At 37.7% G+C, this 17,477-nt stretch overlaps 1 protein-coding gene across 1 annotated transcript; it reads right to left on the bottom strand.

The window, feature by feature from the left end:
• Positions 1-7,147: 7,147 nt before the first annotated feature.
• ANKRD54 (Ankyrin repeat domain-containing protein 54) lies at positions 7,148-8,713 on the bottom strand (the record flags this gene model as incomplete). Its single annotated transcript, XM_036639705.1, has 1 exon — positions 7,148-8,713. One exon carries the CDS (start codon positions 8,711-8,713, stop codon positions 7,148-7,150), a length of 1,566 nt encoding a protein of 521 aa, XP_036495130.1.
• Positions 8,714-17,477: the final 8,764 nt, after the last annotated feature.

Raw genomic sequence — 17,477 nt, 5'->3', positions numbered from 1 at the left:
TTTAATCCTTATTAATTACTAACTTATTTAGATCTAATTAATCTACTCTCTCTATTTTTATAATAGCGCTACTTATATAAAAATACCTACTTTTTCCCTATTATTTTATTATAATTAACTTAATATAGCTTACTTTATTAGACTTTAATATAGAGATAAAATCTCTTTTTACTATTATTAGTAATACTTTATTCTCTAAGCGTTTTAAGTTTACTAGTTTTTCTAACTATAAAAAGCTTATTCTTAAGGAGTTTAACCTCTTTAATAACCTCCTCTATACTCTAGAGGGTTAAGGTTTATATACTTATTTTAATTAGCCTCTCTCTTCCTACTTTATTATTAAGATACCTATTTTTATATATTTCTATTTTATTCTTCTATTACTTTTTTAATATTCTATTAGGGTTTTTATTTATACTAGCTTATCTTTAGTAATATCCTTTTAGATAATACTTAGGGACCTCTTTATAAAGTCCCTTACTTAAAGTATATATCTACTATAGCTAAAGCTAAGAGGCTTAGTAATATTATAGCTTATTATAATATCCTTAAGTAAAGTGTATTATTTTTATGCTTTAGGTTTATTTTAAAACTAATTATTTCTTTAGGTAATATTACTTAATATATCTATTACTTTAATAAGTTTATTAAATTAGCTTATATTAATATAAGTATTTATTTTCTACTATTCTAATACTATAAAGCTAATAATTTATTAGAGTAATAAGAGTGTAATTTACTACTAAGAGGAGTTTACTTCTCTTAGTTATAACTATTTTACTTATTATAATATTAATAAAGAAACCTTAATAAGTCCTTATTACTTTATTATTCTAATAAAGTTATTAACTTTTTTATTAGCTTTTTATATAAGTTAAGGCTTATATAAAGCTCCTCTATATTACTTCTATTTAGAGCTATAAGATTTATACTAAGGTTAAAGAAAAGTATACTACTAAGGTTACTACTAAAGCTATTATTAATACTAATATTTCCCTTATACTTTCTACTAATTTTTTAGCTACTTTTATCTTTAGCGCTCTTACTACTACTTCTACTTTAATATCTCTCTTAGTTAAGCTTAATAAGGCTTAGCTATACTATTTTATTTAAGCTTACTTAGATATAGTTAAGGTTCTCTATAAGGTTTATTATATTTTTATTTTACTTCTATTTTTAGTATTTTAACTCTTTTTAGCTTATTAATATTACTACTATTACTTATACTAAATAGGAAGAGTAAAAGGTTTATTTCTAGAGTTTTTATTTTACTTACTTATTTACTTATTTTAGGCTTATCTTAGCTTTATTACGCTTTTTTATAGCTTTATACTATAATAAAGTCTTTTTACTACTTTTTATTTTTTTACTTATAAACTACTTTACTACCCTTCTCTTTATTCTATTTATATTTACTTACTATTATTTAATTATAATATTATATTAGGGGTTATTATTATTTTTATCTATAGAGCTATATTTTTTTTTAAACTTATTTACTACTTAGTTATTTTATAGAGATTATAAGGGTTTTTAAGTAAGCTAGCTATATCTTAACTACTTAATTAGTAACTTATAGCGTTTACTTCTACTTATATATTTTTACTATGCTACTAGAATGAATTTAACTTCTTATTTATCTTTTCTATCTTTAAAAATAGGTAGTAGTTAGGGATTATTAACCTTTTAACCTAAGAGTAGGTTATTTATAATATATTATAATAAACTAATATAAAAATAGTTATAGATTTTACTTAGAATATTTAACTTAACTATAGTTAGTAAGATTACTTTAGTTATTTTATATTTTAGATATAACTAATCTAACTTCTTATAAGGTTATTTTATATAGAAGTTTGCTAATAATAACTAAACCTTATTACTTATTTTATAGCGCTTTATTAATATCTTTTTAGTATTTACTAATTACTCTATTATCTATTAAGCTACTATAATAGTAGTTTAAGCTAATTTTACAGTTAACCTTAGTTTACTAATAAACTTATTAGTAGCTAACTTATATAAGTTTGCTAGCTTTAATATAAGCTAAATTACTAATATTAAGTTAATATAATACTTATAAGTAAAGAAGAATAAGCTTACTCTTATTATAGCTATATTATAACTATTAATTACTAATTAAATAAATAGTAAGTAAACTTTTTAGTTATCTTAGGTAAAGTTAACTGTTATCTATAGGACTACTTAGATCTCTTAGTTAAAGCGTTTAGTTATTTTATCTATCTATAAGTAGAAGGTAGTACTTAAATATTATTTAATCTTAATAAGTATATAGAATTATTACTAGAATTAGTTTATTTAGTTACTACTTCTATTACTAATAATTAACTTTAGTATACTATAGAACTAATAATAATAGTTTATAAAGTATTTTATATATACTTTTATATTTATTAATATTATCCTTTTTAGTGTTATTATTTTTAAGAGTTTATTAATTATTATTTAGAGATATTTAGATCTTATTTTCACTATATATAGAAGATCTATTATAAAGTTTATAGTAAGGTTATAATATAGCTATTTTACTATTAGTAATAGCTAAAGGAGTTTATATTTTACTTATTACTATATTATTCCCTAGTTATAGCTATTATAGTTCTTTATAAAATAATAAATAGTTATAGACTACTCTAGCTAGAAGTACTACTAAGCTAAAATAGCTAGTATATTATTTTAGCTAAAATAGCTTATTATTACTAAGTTATAATACTTTTAGATTAACTGCGTTTAGAGGGTGTTCTATAAGTAGTTTTTATTTATTAATCCTAATACTTAAATTTAGTCTCTAAATATTAATTAGTTAAGGGTGTTTATATTATACTTAGCGATTTATAGTTTTAAGCTTAACTAAGAGGGGAAACTTTAATTCCTCCTTTTTATTATAGAATAAGCTTTTTAGTATTAATTATTACTTACTTATACTTTATTCTAAGTGTACTAAAAAGCTAGGTCTTTAAATATTAATATTTTAGGGGCTTCTATAGGTATTAATCTATATACTTTTCTTAAAATAAAGTTAGGGATTATTTATATTACTTTTCCTTTTTCTTATTTATCCTCTTAACTTTTTAGAATGTTTTATTTATAGTATAAGAGTGTATTAAGTATAACTATAAAGTAACCTAATTAGTATTTTAAGAAGAAGTTATATCTTAAAAGCTATTCTATCTAATAATTTTAGCGTTCTATTAAATATTACTTTTACGTGAAGTATTTAAGGCCTTTATAGTTAGTTAAGACCTTAAATTTAGGGTAGCTTTTTAATTTTATATCTTATATGCTTAAGTATATAATTATTATTAATAGCTTTTTATTATAGATTAAGTAGTTATATTAAGCTAGAGTTAGCTTCTATAAGTAGAAAGTAATAGGATATTATTACCTCTATAAGTCTTCTTAAGTTAATACTCCTCTTAGTATAAACTTTAAGTAGTCTGTTTTAATAGTTATTAAGGTTTATAAATTAAAGTAGTATAATATTAATATAGTCTAAAAATAGTATTTAAGCGTTTAGAATATATCTTTTTATTTTTTATTTTAGATAAATAGAACTCTTTTTTTTATAAAGAGAGTAAGAGGTTTAGTAACCTCTAAATACTCTAATATAAAGATTTAGTAATAATTAGTAAACTTAAGGAAACTTTATAGCCTTTTTATAGAAGTAGGTGCTTCTTATTTAATAATTACCTATATTTTCTCTATATTATAAGTAATACTTTTTCTTATTTTAAGGATAAACTTTATATACTTTACTGTTTTTATAGAGAACTTATATTTTACTAAGTTAAGGTTAAGATTAGCTTTTTTAAGCGTTTAAAAGATTTTATAAACTTTTTACTTATAGTTTACTTAGGAGCTATTACTATAAATTAGTATATTATTAATATATACTATTATAAAGTTATTAAGGAACTCCTAAAGTATACTATTAATATATTATTAGAATATTACTAAGGCTTTACTTAGCTTAAATAAGTAGATTAGCTATTTAAAAAACTTATATTATATATAAAAAGTAGTCTTCTCTTAGTACTTTTCTATTATATAAATCTTATAGAAAGCTACTATAATATTTAGTTTAGTATACTACTTTATTATATTAACTCTCTAAAAGGTCTCTTAGATTAAAAGTAGAGGGTAATAGTTTTATTTTATAATTATATTTAACGCTTTATAATTATAATAGAACTATAATCCCCTATTTAGTTTTTAGATAAAGAGGACTAGTATACTTATAGGTAATTTATTAGCTTAAATAAACCTCTTATTAAGTAAGTTAGTAAGTATCTTTTTAAGTATTAATAACTCTTCTTTTAATATACTATAGAGAGAGCTTTAAAGTAAGAGCACCTCTTAACTAGAAGTATTATAATTAAAGTAGATTTTATAATTTATACTAAAGTAACTTAGGAGTAGGGGATATAATTTAGTAGCTTTAAAGAGCTTTATAAATTCTTTATAAATATATTATAGTAATCTCTTAGAATAATCTTTTAGTTTCTTTACTTTAAGCACTTTCTTAATATCTTTTAAACTTATAGCTTATATCTCTACTACTACTTTAAATAGCTTATTTCTACTAACTTTCTAGTAGATTACTATAAATAAAGTAGCGTTTAATTAATAAGTTTTTTAGATTTCCCTCACCTTTTAGGGCTTTTTCTATCCTTATAAAGTAACTATAACCTCTACTTTCTTATAGAATATATATTTCTCTACTATATTATAAATAATATTATTTTATTCTATTTATAGTTTCCCTAAGAAGAGGTTAGTATCTAACTTTCTTACTATATAAGTAAAAAGTTACTATATATAGCCCTTAATTTTAAGGTATAATATAGTTACTCTTTTTATAATAGTTTAAGCTAAATTATTAATAAAGCCTTATAATTACTATACTTAGTAGTTAATATATAGTAAATAGAGGTAGTAGGTATATTAGTAGTCTACTATTATATAGATATTATAGTTATAGTTTATTAAAATATTAGTAGGAGTACTTTTATTAACTTTAACTACTAATATTATAGAAGGTTTACTTATATTATATTCTAACTAGAACTATTTCTAATTAGCTTACTCTTTTTTTATTATCCTTAATATTTAATTTCACACTAAGGTTATTTATTTCCTAAGTTAGAAGTGTTTTCTTCTTTTTTAGTCTCTTTTAAGTTTAAATATATTATTTCTTTAATAGCTTTTACTACTCTAAAGCTATCTTTTAACCTCTTAGTTTTTTAGTAGTCCTTCTATAGATAGCTAACTTAATTATACTTAAAATAATAATATATTTCCTTACTAAGGTTTTTATCTATTCTTTTATATAAGGTATATATTAAACCTATTATCCTAATATCCTTATTTATATCTACTTTTAGAAGTAATAACTTTATTCTAAAGGTCTTAAGCTAGTATGAAATATTATAAATATAGTATAATCCCTCTAATTTCTATATAATATCCTATATAAAGTTTATATATTTAGTATACTTATAGGGAGTTAAGTAGTTAACTAGATAATTAAGAAGCTTATATAATAGTACTTTATATAGGTAATTAATCTAAATACTATTTAGCTAAGTTATACTACTTACCTCTATAATAATATATTTAAAGTAAGAAAGAAATAAAGTAAAAGCTTTATTATATTTTATTTTAAGCTTTAATAGTCTTCTAAGGGTTTTATTTTCTATATTTAGGTTACTATAAGTATAATTTAAGTATACTAAAAAGGCATCTAGCTTAAATAAGCTATTACTACTTCTTAAGTTATAAAAAGCTATAACTATTAACTATACTTTAGGTTTTAAGTAAGAGTTAATAAGATATTATATTTCTTAGTTACTTAGGTAGAAAGCTTAATCTATCCTAATCTTATTATATATCTATTACGTTTATATAGTATATTTATTATAACTTCCCTTAAATTTAGAGGGGTTAAAAAGGGGTTTTAAGTACTAAATACTACTTATTTCCTAAGTAATATTTAGTTTAGGAAGCAGTAGTAATACTAGTAGTAATACTAATAGAGTTATTATAAGGTTTAGTATTACTAATACTAATATATTATTAGTTACTATTATTTATATTAGATCTATAGCTAGCTTATTATTAATCTACTATAAGATTATTAAGTTATTAAGCTAGTTACTAAGCTTATTAATAGCTATATAGATTACTTTAAATACCTCTTTATTTACTAATATTAGTTTTAGGCTAACTACTTCTAGCTTAATTAGCTCTATTTTCTACTTACTATCTATTACTCTATATAATTAGCAAAATAAGTATTTAAATTAAGCTTAAATATATAAGGAGCTAGTTTTTAGTTTATTTAATTTAGGGGTACCTTAATTATAGGAATCTAAACTAAAGAGGGGAGAGTTCTAAGAAACCTCTTATATAGAGGAAAAATAGGTATAGGGTAGTAGTTAAGTAAATATAGTTACTAAGGGTAGAATTCTCTTAGGTCTATAGCACCGCCTAGACGTTAATAATAGGCGTAGCCCGTAACATTTTAAATATATTAAAATAAACTTTAAAATAAATAAATTATATAATATTAATTAAATTAAGTATTTTATATTATTAAAGTATAGCGCTTTATTAAAAGAACTTAAAGATATATATATAATCGCTATAGTATAGTAGTAGTTAGATATATAGGGGGTAGTTAGAGTAAGAGGGACCTCTTATATATCCCTAGTTATATAAAAATTCATAAAAGAATTCTTCACAAAATGGTTTCTTAGGATCTTTGTTAGTGTTATTCTTCTGGCTATAGGCTGGTATAGCTGCTCTAATGTGTCGATAAGGGACGGCCCTAATGAGGCCATGAGAGCGATCATTGTGATGTACTGTCTTTTCTTTGAACAATACAGTAGTACTAAAATAAGTAATCCCAAGGGGTAGGAAGAAGAAAGGAAAGCACTGGGAAGTGCTACCATACCAACGACGGCCATATCCGCCTATTTCAAGCACTCGAGATCCATAATTCAGCCCCAGAGAATGCAAGTAGACATTTGACCCAAACCTCCACCTCACCACGACGGTTGATGGAGAATATAATCCCAAAATACCGATTGTTTTGAGACATGCCTGAATGCGATGAGGAACTTATTCAGTGGAACCCCAGGAATACTCCTTTATGGTCCGTAAATCGTCTTTTGTCGCTCCAGTAAGCCTCCCAATCCTCGATCGACCAATTTTGTAAGCTTTTCGAAGTCTCAGGGTAACGCGTCTTATTGAACGAGTAGTCACGGAGCATCTCATACGTAACAAGATACATCGCCTTCTTCTCTAACGCATGACGAGTCGGAACATCCAGAAAGTACTGCTTTTCGTCCACGGCGGTTTCTTCCTTCTCCAAAAGGAGAGCATTGACACGGTCAGAGTATCGTTGTATGCTGTTGTTGAAACCGTCGTGCGAGCCCCGCTTCATCCGCGTCTTGATTCCAGGAAATAGTCGAGCCCCCGATTCCAGAAGCGCGACGGCTGTTGCAAAGTTTGGCCTGGATTCATCTTCGAAACAGACTTGGAGCGGTGTCCGAGTGAAAATGTTCGTGGCGTTGATATCGGCACCGTAACGCAACAGTACGCGAACGACCTCTCGAGGCGGTTCCTCGTGATGCTTGCACATGGACACGAAGTGAAGCGGTGTGTTTCCGAGTCTGTCCCTGACATTGACGTCCGCCCCTTGCTCCAGCAAGAACGCCACTATTTCCTCGTCCCAATTGCCACATGCCTGGTGCAGCGCATGGAGAAGAGTGGTAGAGTGCGTCGTCATCGAAGCTCCCGCCTGCAGTAGTGTCTTAACCGCCCCCAGTTTGTTTTTCTGTCGTCGGTCTTGTTGATCTTTGGTGTAGGCGACCAATCCGTACCAACATTCTGTCTCATATTTCTGTGTTAATGCGTAGTACAGCACATTTGGACCCTTGCCCTCTGCGAGTCCTTGCAGAATGTAGTCTAGCCAAGTTCGATACCCGCCCTTCTGAAGGATTGGAAAGTACTTCTTGAAGTATGATACCACTCGAAACCAAGCTGCGCATGCAAATCGTAATATGTCCTGAGAATGAGGGCCAAGAGCGCCTGTTGTCCTGACGTTCGCGCCGTGTTCGAGCAGAACAGTGATTGCATCGACATTCCGGTGATATGCGGCCCAGTGTAGGGCCGTCATGTCAATTTCAGTCGGGTTTCTTGTGACGTCCCGGTTGGACATTGATTGTTGAAGTTCAAAAAAGTCGTCGTAAAGCTCCGTGAAGTCCCACATGTCTATCTCAGCACCAGCTTCGAGAGCCTTTTGAATGGTCGAAGCGCTGCCAGTCTTGGCTCCTAAGAGGAGACTCGAGCCACGGTTCCATTTGATGTCGGCCTGGTAGATGGCAGGCGTCACGATAGAGTTAAGGGCCTTGCAAGTTTTGGCGAGTCTGATGGCCGTTCTCCAGATCGAAAAACGGTTGAAATCCGGGTACCAGCCATTTTCACACTCCTCGGGTTCGTCGTAGCCCTTCCTTAGCGACTTGAGATCGCTGTTGAATATAGCGTCGACGATTTGAAGGATTATCTCCGCTGGAAGCTCGAGCAGGTGGGCACGGCTCGCAATATCGGTTTGTTTTGCCTGAGGTAGCTCTTGTCGCGAAGCTGGCGCCACGAGATGCGACGCGGAAAAGTTTTGGCGATCCGTCATGATCAAGAACGCTCTTCGATGTTCGATGTTGAGATAAGAGTTTGGAAGAATATACGTTGTGTTTGAGGTAAGGAGGTGGTGAAGAGTTCGCTCGCACTTCTTGCTTTGCTGAATTGGGTTTATGAAATGTCTGGTGAGTTTCGGAGGAATCGCGAACCCCTTTGAGCTTGTGGCGTTCTTCTTTCGAACCGTTGCTGCCCCAATCTGAGATGAGTCAGCCGCAGACGAGTATTTGTCTTCGTTACACTGGATGATTCGCACAGAGGCACCTGCTGCCAGCTGATGATGTCCGAACGAACCATGTTGATGTGTCCTGGTGCCCCAAAGTGTTTTCCAGTCCATTTCGCATTTGCCAATACGGAATGTCATCCATAATATGGCCGCTGCTGGCAGATTAAAGAAAATTTGGTTCTATTGTTAGCAGCAACTGATTGTGCTTCAGCACCGTCAATGGTCATTCATCATTTTCATTCCCACTGCCCACTCTAGATTCAGAAACAATGATCCGACTCAGTTCACTATTCAGACATTTCATGAAATGTCGTAGCGGTACCCATTTCAGGCCTTACCAAAGCTCCGGAAACGCATCAGCGTCGCGCAAAATTCTAAGACCAGGTTTCTCCCATTTCCGCAAAACCCTCCTCCCATGTCCACTGAGATATATTTCTGCTCGACCGCTAGTTCTTCCAAGTTGGGCAGTTTTCCCCAGACACCATCATCCGCCAAAAGCGTCAAATCTCCACAGAGCTGCCACCCCGCGCACGTGTCCTCGCCTCCAACGCTGACACAGGCAAAATTACAACATACCCTTTAAATGCAGTTTCCTTAATGATGTTAAAAGCGTCGACATAAAGGTGCTGGCTATATCTTGGCCAGTCACAGGAGGATAGTGAGGTATGCAAGTCACACAACTGGCGGTGCTAAAGGTGTCGATCCATAAATTCCTCAAATTCTTGAATTCCTCAACAGAAAAGGGCGGCACAAATGGATAGAGCCACCAGGGATACTTCAAAGTGTGTATGCAAAGTGTCGTCAAAGTCTTGGTGCTCTTCCCCAGTGCGGCTGCAATATCTGACGCCTCCACTTCCATCGAGTAGTTGCACTTGCGAACATAAACAAAGTGCTCCATGTGCTCACATTGACCAAATAGTGTCTGAAATTCCTCTCGTTCAAGGAGCGTTTCTTTCAACGTGACGGATTTCAAATGATCGACAGCGGGTATTCGTTGATACCGTGAAATGTCGAAATCTTGTATGCAGAGTTCCGAGACCTGCTTTCCAAGACGTAGAATACCAGATAATGTTGATGCTGTGATCATCTCTTGCGGAATTTTGGAAACTTCCTGCGATCTACCAGCTCTTTCAGACCTCAAAGTGACGGATTGGAGCATCGGAAGGGGCGGCTCATTGGCGGAGCTGCAGGCTTCAACGATCTGCTCTAGGTAGCGCCCCGAGCTCGCCAGTGCGATATGTCGTAGATTGTGAAGTTGACAGAGAATAACTGCTGCAAGGCAGCCGTAATATGTAACTCTTGAAGCAGGCATTTCCAGCGGAAGTTTGCCGAATTGCTTTGGGAACTCCGCCTTGACTTTCATGGGCTCGACTAACGGGATTTCAACTTGTTTGAGATCAAGCTCAGAAGGAAGGCAGAAAATCATTCTTTTGACGCCATCGGTAGTGGCTTCCTTGTCTTCGATTTGCCGCAACTGGTTGATGATGCGTTGTTGATGATCGAAACGCGAAATGGCAATAGTGTCTCCTAAAAAGCCGCGTACGATTCGACGATGACGCCTGCAAGTAAGACTGAAAATCCATAGGCAGTGTTCTTGCCGCTGCTGTATAACCTCCGACATCTGATATCGGTCATCGAGTAGATACAGATACCTCCATGGGCGGAGGTCGCTTAGGAGATGATGGCAGATTTGGAGCGTGAGCTCCTCTGGGAGGCTCGTAATGCAAGCCTTAGTAGCACCTGGTGATGCGGAGGGGTTTGATGGGTCATGGTCGTTGGGTTGAGCTGATGCGACGTTTGGGATTAAAGATTTCGTGGGCTGGCAGCTTGAGAACCGACCATGATGCAGCATGACTGATTGCTATGTCGATGTCGATGGGCGTGGAGGGAACGTAAGCGTAATGCGAAATGGGTCATGGGTGATACAAGTAAAAGCTCAAGACTTGTGAGAATAAAGAGGTTTTTCCTGAAACTGTGGCGCGCGAAGTAGACTTTGAAACTAGATACGTAGAGGGGTAAAGTTCAGATATTTAATCCAATCCAGTGAATATTTCATCATTGATAAAAATACACAACCACCAAGGTTGTATGTATGGAGAGTGCACGAGAGGGCCAAAAACAAAAATTAATGCCAACACTGTGGATCGAACACAGGATCCCCGCATTACAAGTGCGATGCCTTACCACTTGGCCATGCTGGCGAATCGGATGAAAATGTGGGCGTAATAGGAAACTACAAAGCTTACAATAGTGGGTCCAGGATGCATCAACCTCTTCAACGCCATTGACCTTTTTGTTTGATGGCAACGTCTGGTCTGAAATCGCCCAAACCTGGTGAGCCACCTCTGGTGACACCTCACGTAACTCTTCTTCCATTCAAACTTTTCTTTTGCAGTTTGCCGCCTGGAGGCGCACCTTGTTGACTGTTGTACGACTGAGACGGGAAATATGGGAAGAAGGAAACAAAACTTGAAATGGAAGGCGCCAAATTTATCGCCGAGTCTCATCCTCACCATCAACGTACGACGCGCTCGCATCTCAACAACTGTTGCTTCTTGAAGATATCATGGCGAACCTGCCAGATCTCCCACCAGAAATTGTGATCAAAATCGCGAAACGCATGAGGTCTTTCGACTCGCCCTTGATCCGGGCCGAGACGGACCCTCGCGAGCTTGAATCAGCACTGAAGCTTGAGACGACATCACTTTTAAGTCTTGCAGGAGCCTGCAAAGCTCTCAGGTCTATTGTTGAACCCGAGGCGTGCTACAACTTGACTGTCTTCAATCTGCAGCCTCTGACAGAGGACAAGAACGCTTACAAGTTGCTAAACTTCATACGCTTGCTCGAGGAACGACGCGATGTTCGTGGTTGGGTTCGGCAAATCCACGTGCATTTTTTGTCCTATGGTGACATCTTACCTGATGTTTGGGACGGTGAAGGCAAAATCACACCTCCGTGGCAATCTATCGCCAATATTGTTGGCCCAGAATTCGAGTCATGCTTGAGGCAAGCGATTGAAGCAGCGCCTGGATCAGGTGCCGTGGAAAAATGGCGAGGCTACCTTCTGTTCCTCCTTCTCCTCAACATTCCTGATGTCAGAGGCCTGAGCGTGACAGCAACACCCGGCACTTTCAAATTTGCAGCCCAGCTGGTGGACACATACACAACACAAAACCCAGAGAAATGCTTGAGCCTTTCAAGGCTGACATCCTTGGCTGTAGGCGTTTGTTACCCATCCGTCTTCGATTGGAAGGGGCATAATTATGGATGCAATCTGTGGAAGTCTTTCATGGGGCTGAATCTGTTTCCCAAACTTTCCGAAGTCTGGGTTAGCAATCTCCTCCTCGACGCCATTGTCCCCCATTGCATGCCGAAGCAGGCAAACGACAACATCACTTCTATAACTCTGCGAGATGTCTCAACCACAGTGGCAGAGTTGCGCGAGGCCGTTCAGCAACTCCGTAATCTGAGAGCCTTCAAATACCTGGTTATCGACATCGAAGATTCGCCTTTATCATGTGGAAAAGTCGTGAAGGCCTTGGAACAACACGCTTCGACATTAAAGACTTTCTGTTATTATTCTTCCCTTTTTTTCGTTTTAGAAGGGGAATCCTTAGACATTTTCAAGGACATGTCCAATTTGGAGCATCTATTCCTCGACCTCAGTTACTTCGCCGCGATGCTTGAACAGGGCCACCAGGACGACGATGAGGTGAACGGAGCGACTTGCAACAGTCTCCAAGATCTTGAAGAAGACGTTTTGAAAGCTCTCCCCTCATCTCTAAAACGCCTGCACTTGGCCGGCGAACCACGTCGTATCCTCAACGGCATGCAATGGCTCGCTGAGAGTTGCAAGCCAACTTTGCTGCCGCATCTTCGGGAGGTTGTTTTCGAGGATATGATGCTCAGCGACCCATCTGCAGAGCAATTCCTTGCACTAACTTGTGAAGCGCTTGCCAAGGTCGGCGTGCGGGCCTGGAAGGAAGTGGACACGATGCCGGGCTTCTGATGAGATCTATGGCAAATAGTTTGTAATATCATCACTATATTTGAAGATGACCTTTTATATGATGAGACTAAGATCTGGGGATCTGAATCATATTTTCGAGCGGTTTACTCCCACACCTTACTCGGCATTTCTCAATTCCGCGCCTGGCTACTCGCTCTGGTCTGGGAGGTATGCGACAATAGGTTGCGATCCTGAACTAATTTATTGCTACATTGCGTTCAGAACGAAGACAATCACCTATGATGTAGACGATAGCTCTGAAGAGATAATTATGTCAGTAACCAGTTGTTCGGCGTGGAAACCCCTTTCTTGACACTCTCAACACCAGCCAGTCGGAATGCTCGACGAGTCTCTACACAATCGTCGCACCAGCATCCTACAGCAATTTCGCGGAGCTTAGGCAATGTGCCTTCTTTGTACCTGTTAGCAAGTAAACGAAGGCTCACATGCAAAGCTTCCACATCGCCTGTTAAATGAATCTTCTTCAAAGAATGAGGCAGCGTCATGATGGCCTCTTTCTTCAAGCCCGCGTACGTAGAGCTCCGCGCATTTAGCCATATATTTTCCAGCTTCTGAAATTGTTTGTACGTGTTGAAAGACGGACTGGCCCAACAAGTGTAAGCGCAGTCTAAACATGCCGTGGTCAAGCTTATGCGGGTCTCTTTGATAGCATCAAGGACATCGATGGGGTCCATATGATATGGCCGATTGTTGAACATCCTCATCTTGCGCCCGAGGAAAGTCAATTTGGTGAGGTTAGGCATGAGGTTCAAGATGTAAACCAGGTTGCGCCGCGAAAGTAACATGTCTTTGAGACGCAGGCTGGTGACATGACTCCAGCTGTACTCAAAATGGGAACACAACTCCAATTCCAGGCCAATCTCTTGCAATGCAAATTCTCTGCTTTTTAAGGACATTTCGTGTAGAGTCCTTAGGTCAAGATCGTCGAGGAAGCTGCCGTCATTGTCTGCTTCTTTAGAATCTTCGATGGTGAAACTCGAAAGATTCGGAAAGATGTCTCGGGAAGCCCATGGCGGCCGATTTCGTAGGGCTGGCGAGGACTCTGTACCATTGGCACCAGTCACGCAACCAGGCCAACCATTGGCGCGAGGTTCAATCCCCCAGATGGCGGAAGGTTGCAGATGCGTATCAAATGGTAGCCCTCTGTACTTTGAGTTGAGGAGCAATGAAAACTGTCGGAAGATCTCACCGCCAACCGACAAGGTTATATGGGTGACCTGCCGTAGGCGGCAGAGCAGGTCGACGGTCATCAAAGCAAGATGCTCTCCGCTTTGAACAGTACTCGCCCATTTGGTAAGCTCATTGGTCTTCTCAAGAGTCGAACGCAGAAGACCATCAGTTTTCTCAAGGTTGAAACGCAGAAGATCATCGTATTTTGCAAGTTCAAGGGGGTCTGGCTGCTTAACGCGTGAATCCGGCAATGCTCTATGCGACGTCGGCATAAGCGTGATGCTCACGAAAATCTGTTTTATGCAGTCGCAGATTTGAGGTTTCTCGTCTAGAAGGCAGAGCAGGGAGATGAGCTTCTGTGCATCGTTTTTATCATGTATGCTGATGAATCGAAACACCTCCGAAAATAGGATTCGGCGCAATAAGGTGCAGGTGCTGGATAGATTGACTATGGCTGCTCTTTTGGCTCTGTTCAACTTGATATCATGCGGGGCGATGGCCCATTCGACCTCGTCGGTGGCATGCTTGCCAGGCCTTATGGTATCGAAATATGACGCGATATGTAGCAGGAGCTCTGTAGGAAGATCGCACAGCTTCGCCATCGCAGCTCCATATGAAACGACTGGATTAAGGTCAAGATGTCGGGAAGGCGACGCGTGGAATGGTGTGTATAGGTATTGTAAACGCGTAACTTTTCGTCCACAGCTTCAAAGAATACAAAAGTGGTAGAATGGATATATGCCAGAAAATAAAAGAATCTCCGAAGTTCGCAGACTGCTAAAAACCTAGAGGCTAAGCTAGCGTTGGATAGCCATTGAACCCATACAGGTTGTGGGTAGAATAAGTACCTTTGTGACAACGCAAAGCGCCTTCAGGGGGCAGAAAGGTATTAGGTCGGGAAGATGACGATCATGAGAGTGGCACAAAAGTTTTCGAGGTGGCCATGCCTTCTATCTGGACATTCATTATATACGTACAAGAAGTTTAACCCACTTGTGGGTTCCATCTGCGGCCCCAACGGCGATAATCTGGTCCTCTTAGAGCGTTAATTACGCGAAGCCCTTCAACAATGAATTTCAATTCTTCTTGGATTTTAGTCAAACCCTCGTAAGAATTCTCCTGTCGTGGGGGAGCGCAACGAGGGTACCATGGCATGATGGGCATGCACGTAAGCAGATTCACTGGACCGGAGCCCGACTCCATCTGCTACCTCTAGAGCTACCAAAGCTGGGGATGCTGATCCACGTAAACAGCAGCCACACCAATTTCTCGAAATCTCTCCCTGAAATGATCCATTTTTGCGCCCGCATGAAACCCCACCTCTTTGAGGGCTGGATATTTGGATTCGCAATTCTCTGCCAGCCAGATGAGGTCTTGCTCAGGAAAGTCCTCAATGTGTAACCGCTCCAAGGAGGCTGGCAACATTCTGATGACTGCGTTGCACACTTCGGGTCTGCCGGTCTCGTCGTGAATCTGGGTTAGTGTGGGTTGCACAAACTTCGCATCTAGCCAGAGGTTTTGAAGTTTGTAAAAGTTACTGAACGTTCGGCCGCGCGCTTCTATTGTAATGTTCCATTTCGGTAGAGTCTCAATGGCAATTGTGCGTAGAGTTGCTGCTCGCTCAGAGAGGGCCGTTAAAAGGGAGACCATCAAGTCGTTCTGGTCGATCAAATCGAATGTGATGTCCGTATCCAGGCATACGAACCTTTCAAGGCATTTGGCAAATTCAACCATCTCGGCGAGATCGTCATAATCAATCGTAACGTCATCGAAGACGAGTGAGGTTATGTTGGCCTCGAAAATGGTTGTTGGCTGAGAAAAGTGTAGAAAGTCGCTCCAACTTTGAACATAAATATCTGAAACGTTGGGAGCCGCCTCGAACAAGACGTCCCAGGTTTTGGGGGCGTAAGGATCCCAATGAAGGTCATAAGAAAGATCAGCTGAATCGTTGCTGCGCACAGCGTCCTCCAGAGTGATGGACTTCAGCGATGGGAAGCGAGTAGAAAAGGAACCGAATAAGATCAGGTGGCTGTGTACCAGAGTATGATCGGACACGGAGAGAGTGAGGTCGGTGAGGTGAGTTAACCGACTTAACACCAGCCCCGCAGCCCAGATGATGTACTTGGAGTTGCGTATTGTGGGGTTCTCATCATGATAGCTATCTAACAGAGCTAAGTATGATGCGTGACTACCTTCAAGCACCTCCTCGTCTTCGGAGAGTCGGGGTAAATCGGGGGATAAGAGATACGCCATATTGTTCAGGGCGATGCGATCCGGACTGTCTTCTATCTGTATTTGAAGAACAAACTCTTTGATTGAGTTGCTGATGGTAGGATTGTTGTGCAAGACACGGAAAAGATCGATCAGCTGATTAGCCGCATAATCACCGTGAATACTGATAACTCGGTAAGATTCCTCAAATAGAAGGTGACGCCAGGTCTTGTTAACGAAAGAGAGGTTAAAAAGGGAAGCTCGAGCATTTCGAATGGTTTCCGAGGCCTCGCGAACGCATTGATGGCGAGTTTTCGATATTGTTTGCCTGGTCGATTGGGTAGAGTTCCCCGGCTGGTTGACTCGAAGAAAAGAAGCTATATGAAGCAAGAGCTCCACAGAGAGGTCGGAAAATTGCGCCATGGCGATCTTCCAGGAGCTAGTCGAGCTTCCGGAGTGGTAAAGCCCTACAGTGAGGTTTGAAGCCGCGATGGCAATCAACACAACATTTCACACCCACTGGGTCCATTTATGTCACGCCGCTGTCTATGTATATAGCCGAACACAGGGATGGGGCTAGTCGTGTGATTCCATGAAAATAAGCGTCACAAGAAGAGTTCTGCAATTCGTGTGGATACTTTTAGCTAACGAGGTGGAGTACTACACTGCAATTACTACACAATTGTCATTGTGTTGCTGTTGTTGTCACTGCTGTTTCCACTGTCATCCTAGACCGAAAACGATGCGTCAGCCAAAATTCCAGTCTTTTTCAGGAGATTGCTGGCCACTTTCGAGTCGGATGCTCATTTAAGTCCTAGGTCATATTCATCCATAAATGCCGACAATAACTTGACTCAGGCTAACGGAAAACCTTTTTATTGACACAAATGCCTTGGGGGGCTTGTTTCGTTTCAGCTGTGCTATTCACATTGACAGTCTCCCACCTCAAAGAGTGCATATTGATGGCGTTCAGTATTGAATCTCTGCTCCAGTATGATTCATTCCCGGGTAATTCTCGAAATATGCCATGTCTTTCCCGTTTTTGTTTTAAGCATGTCCTGGGATTCCTTCGTCTTTTGTCTTTAGCTCTTCAAACAGCGGACCCCTCAGCGTAGAGCTCTG

Source organism: Colletotrichum siamense (assembly GCF_013390195.1).
Source record: "Colletotrichum siamense strain Cg363 chromosome Unknown KSG_Cg363_contig05, whole genome shotgun sequence".
Taxonomy (NCBI): Eukaryota; Fungi; Ascomycota; class Sordariomycetes; order Glomerellales; family Glomerellaceae; genus Colletotrichum; species Colletotrichum siamense.
The sequence above is the reverse complement of the archived record's forward strand: the minus strand, read 5'-3'. Positions and strand labels throughout refer to the sequence as shown.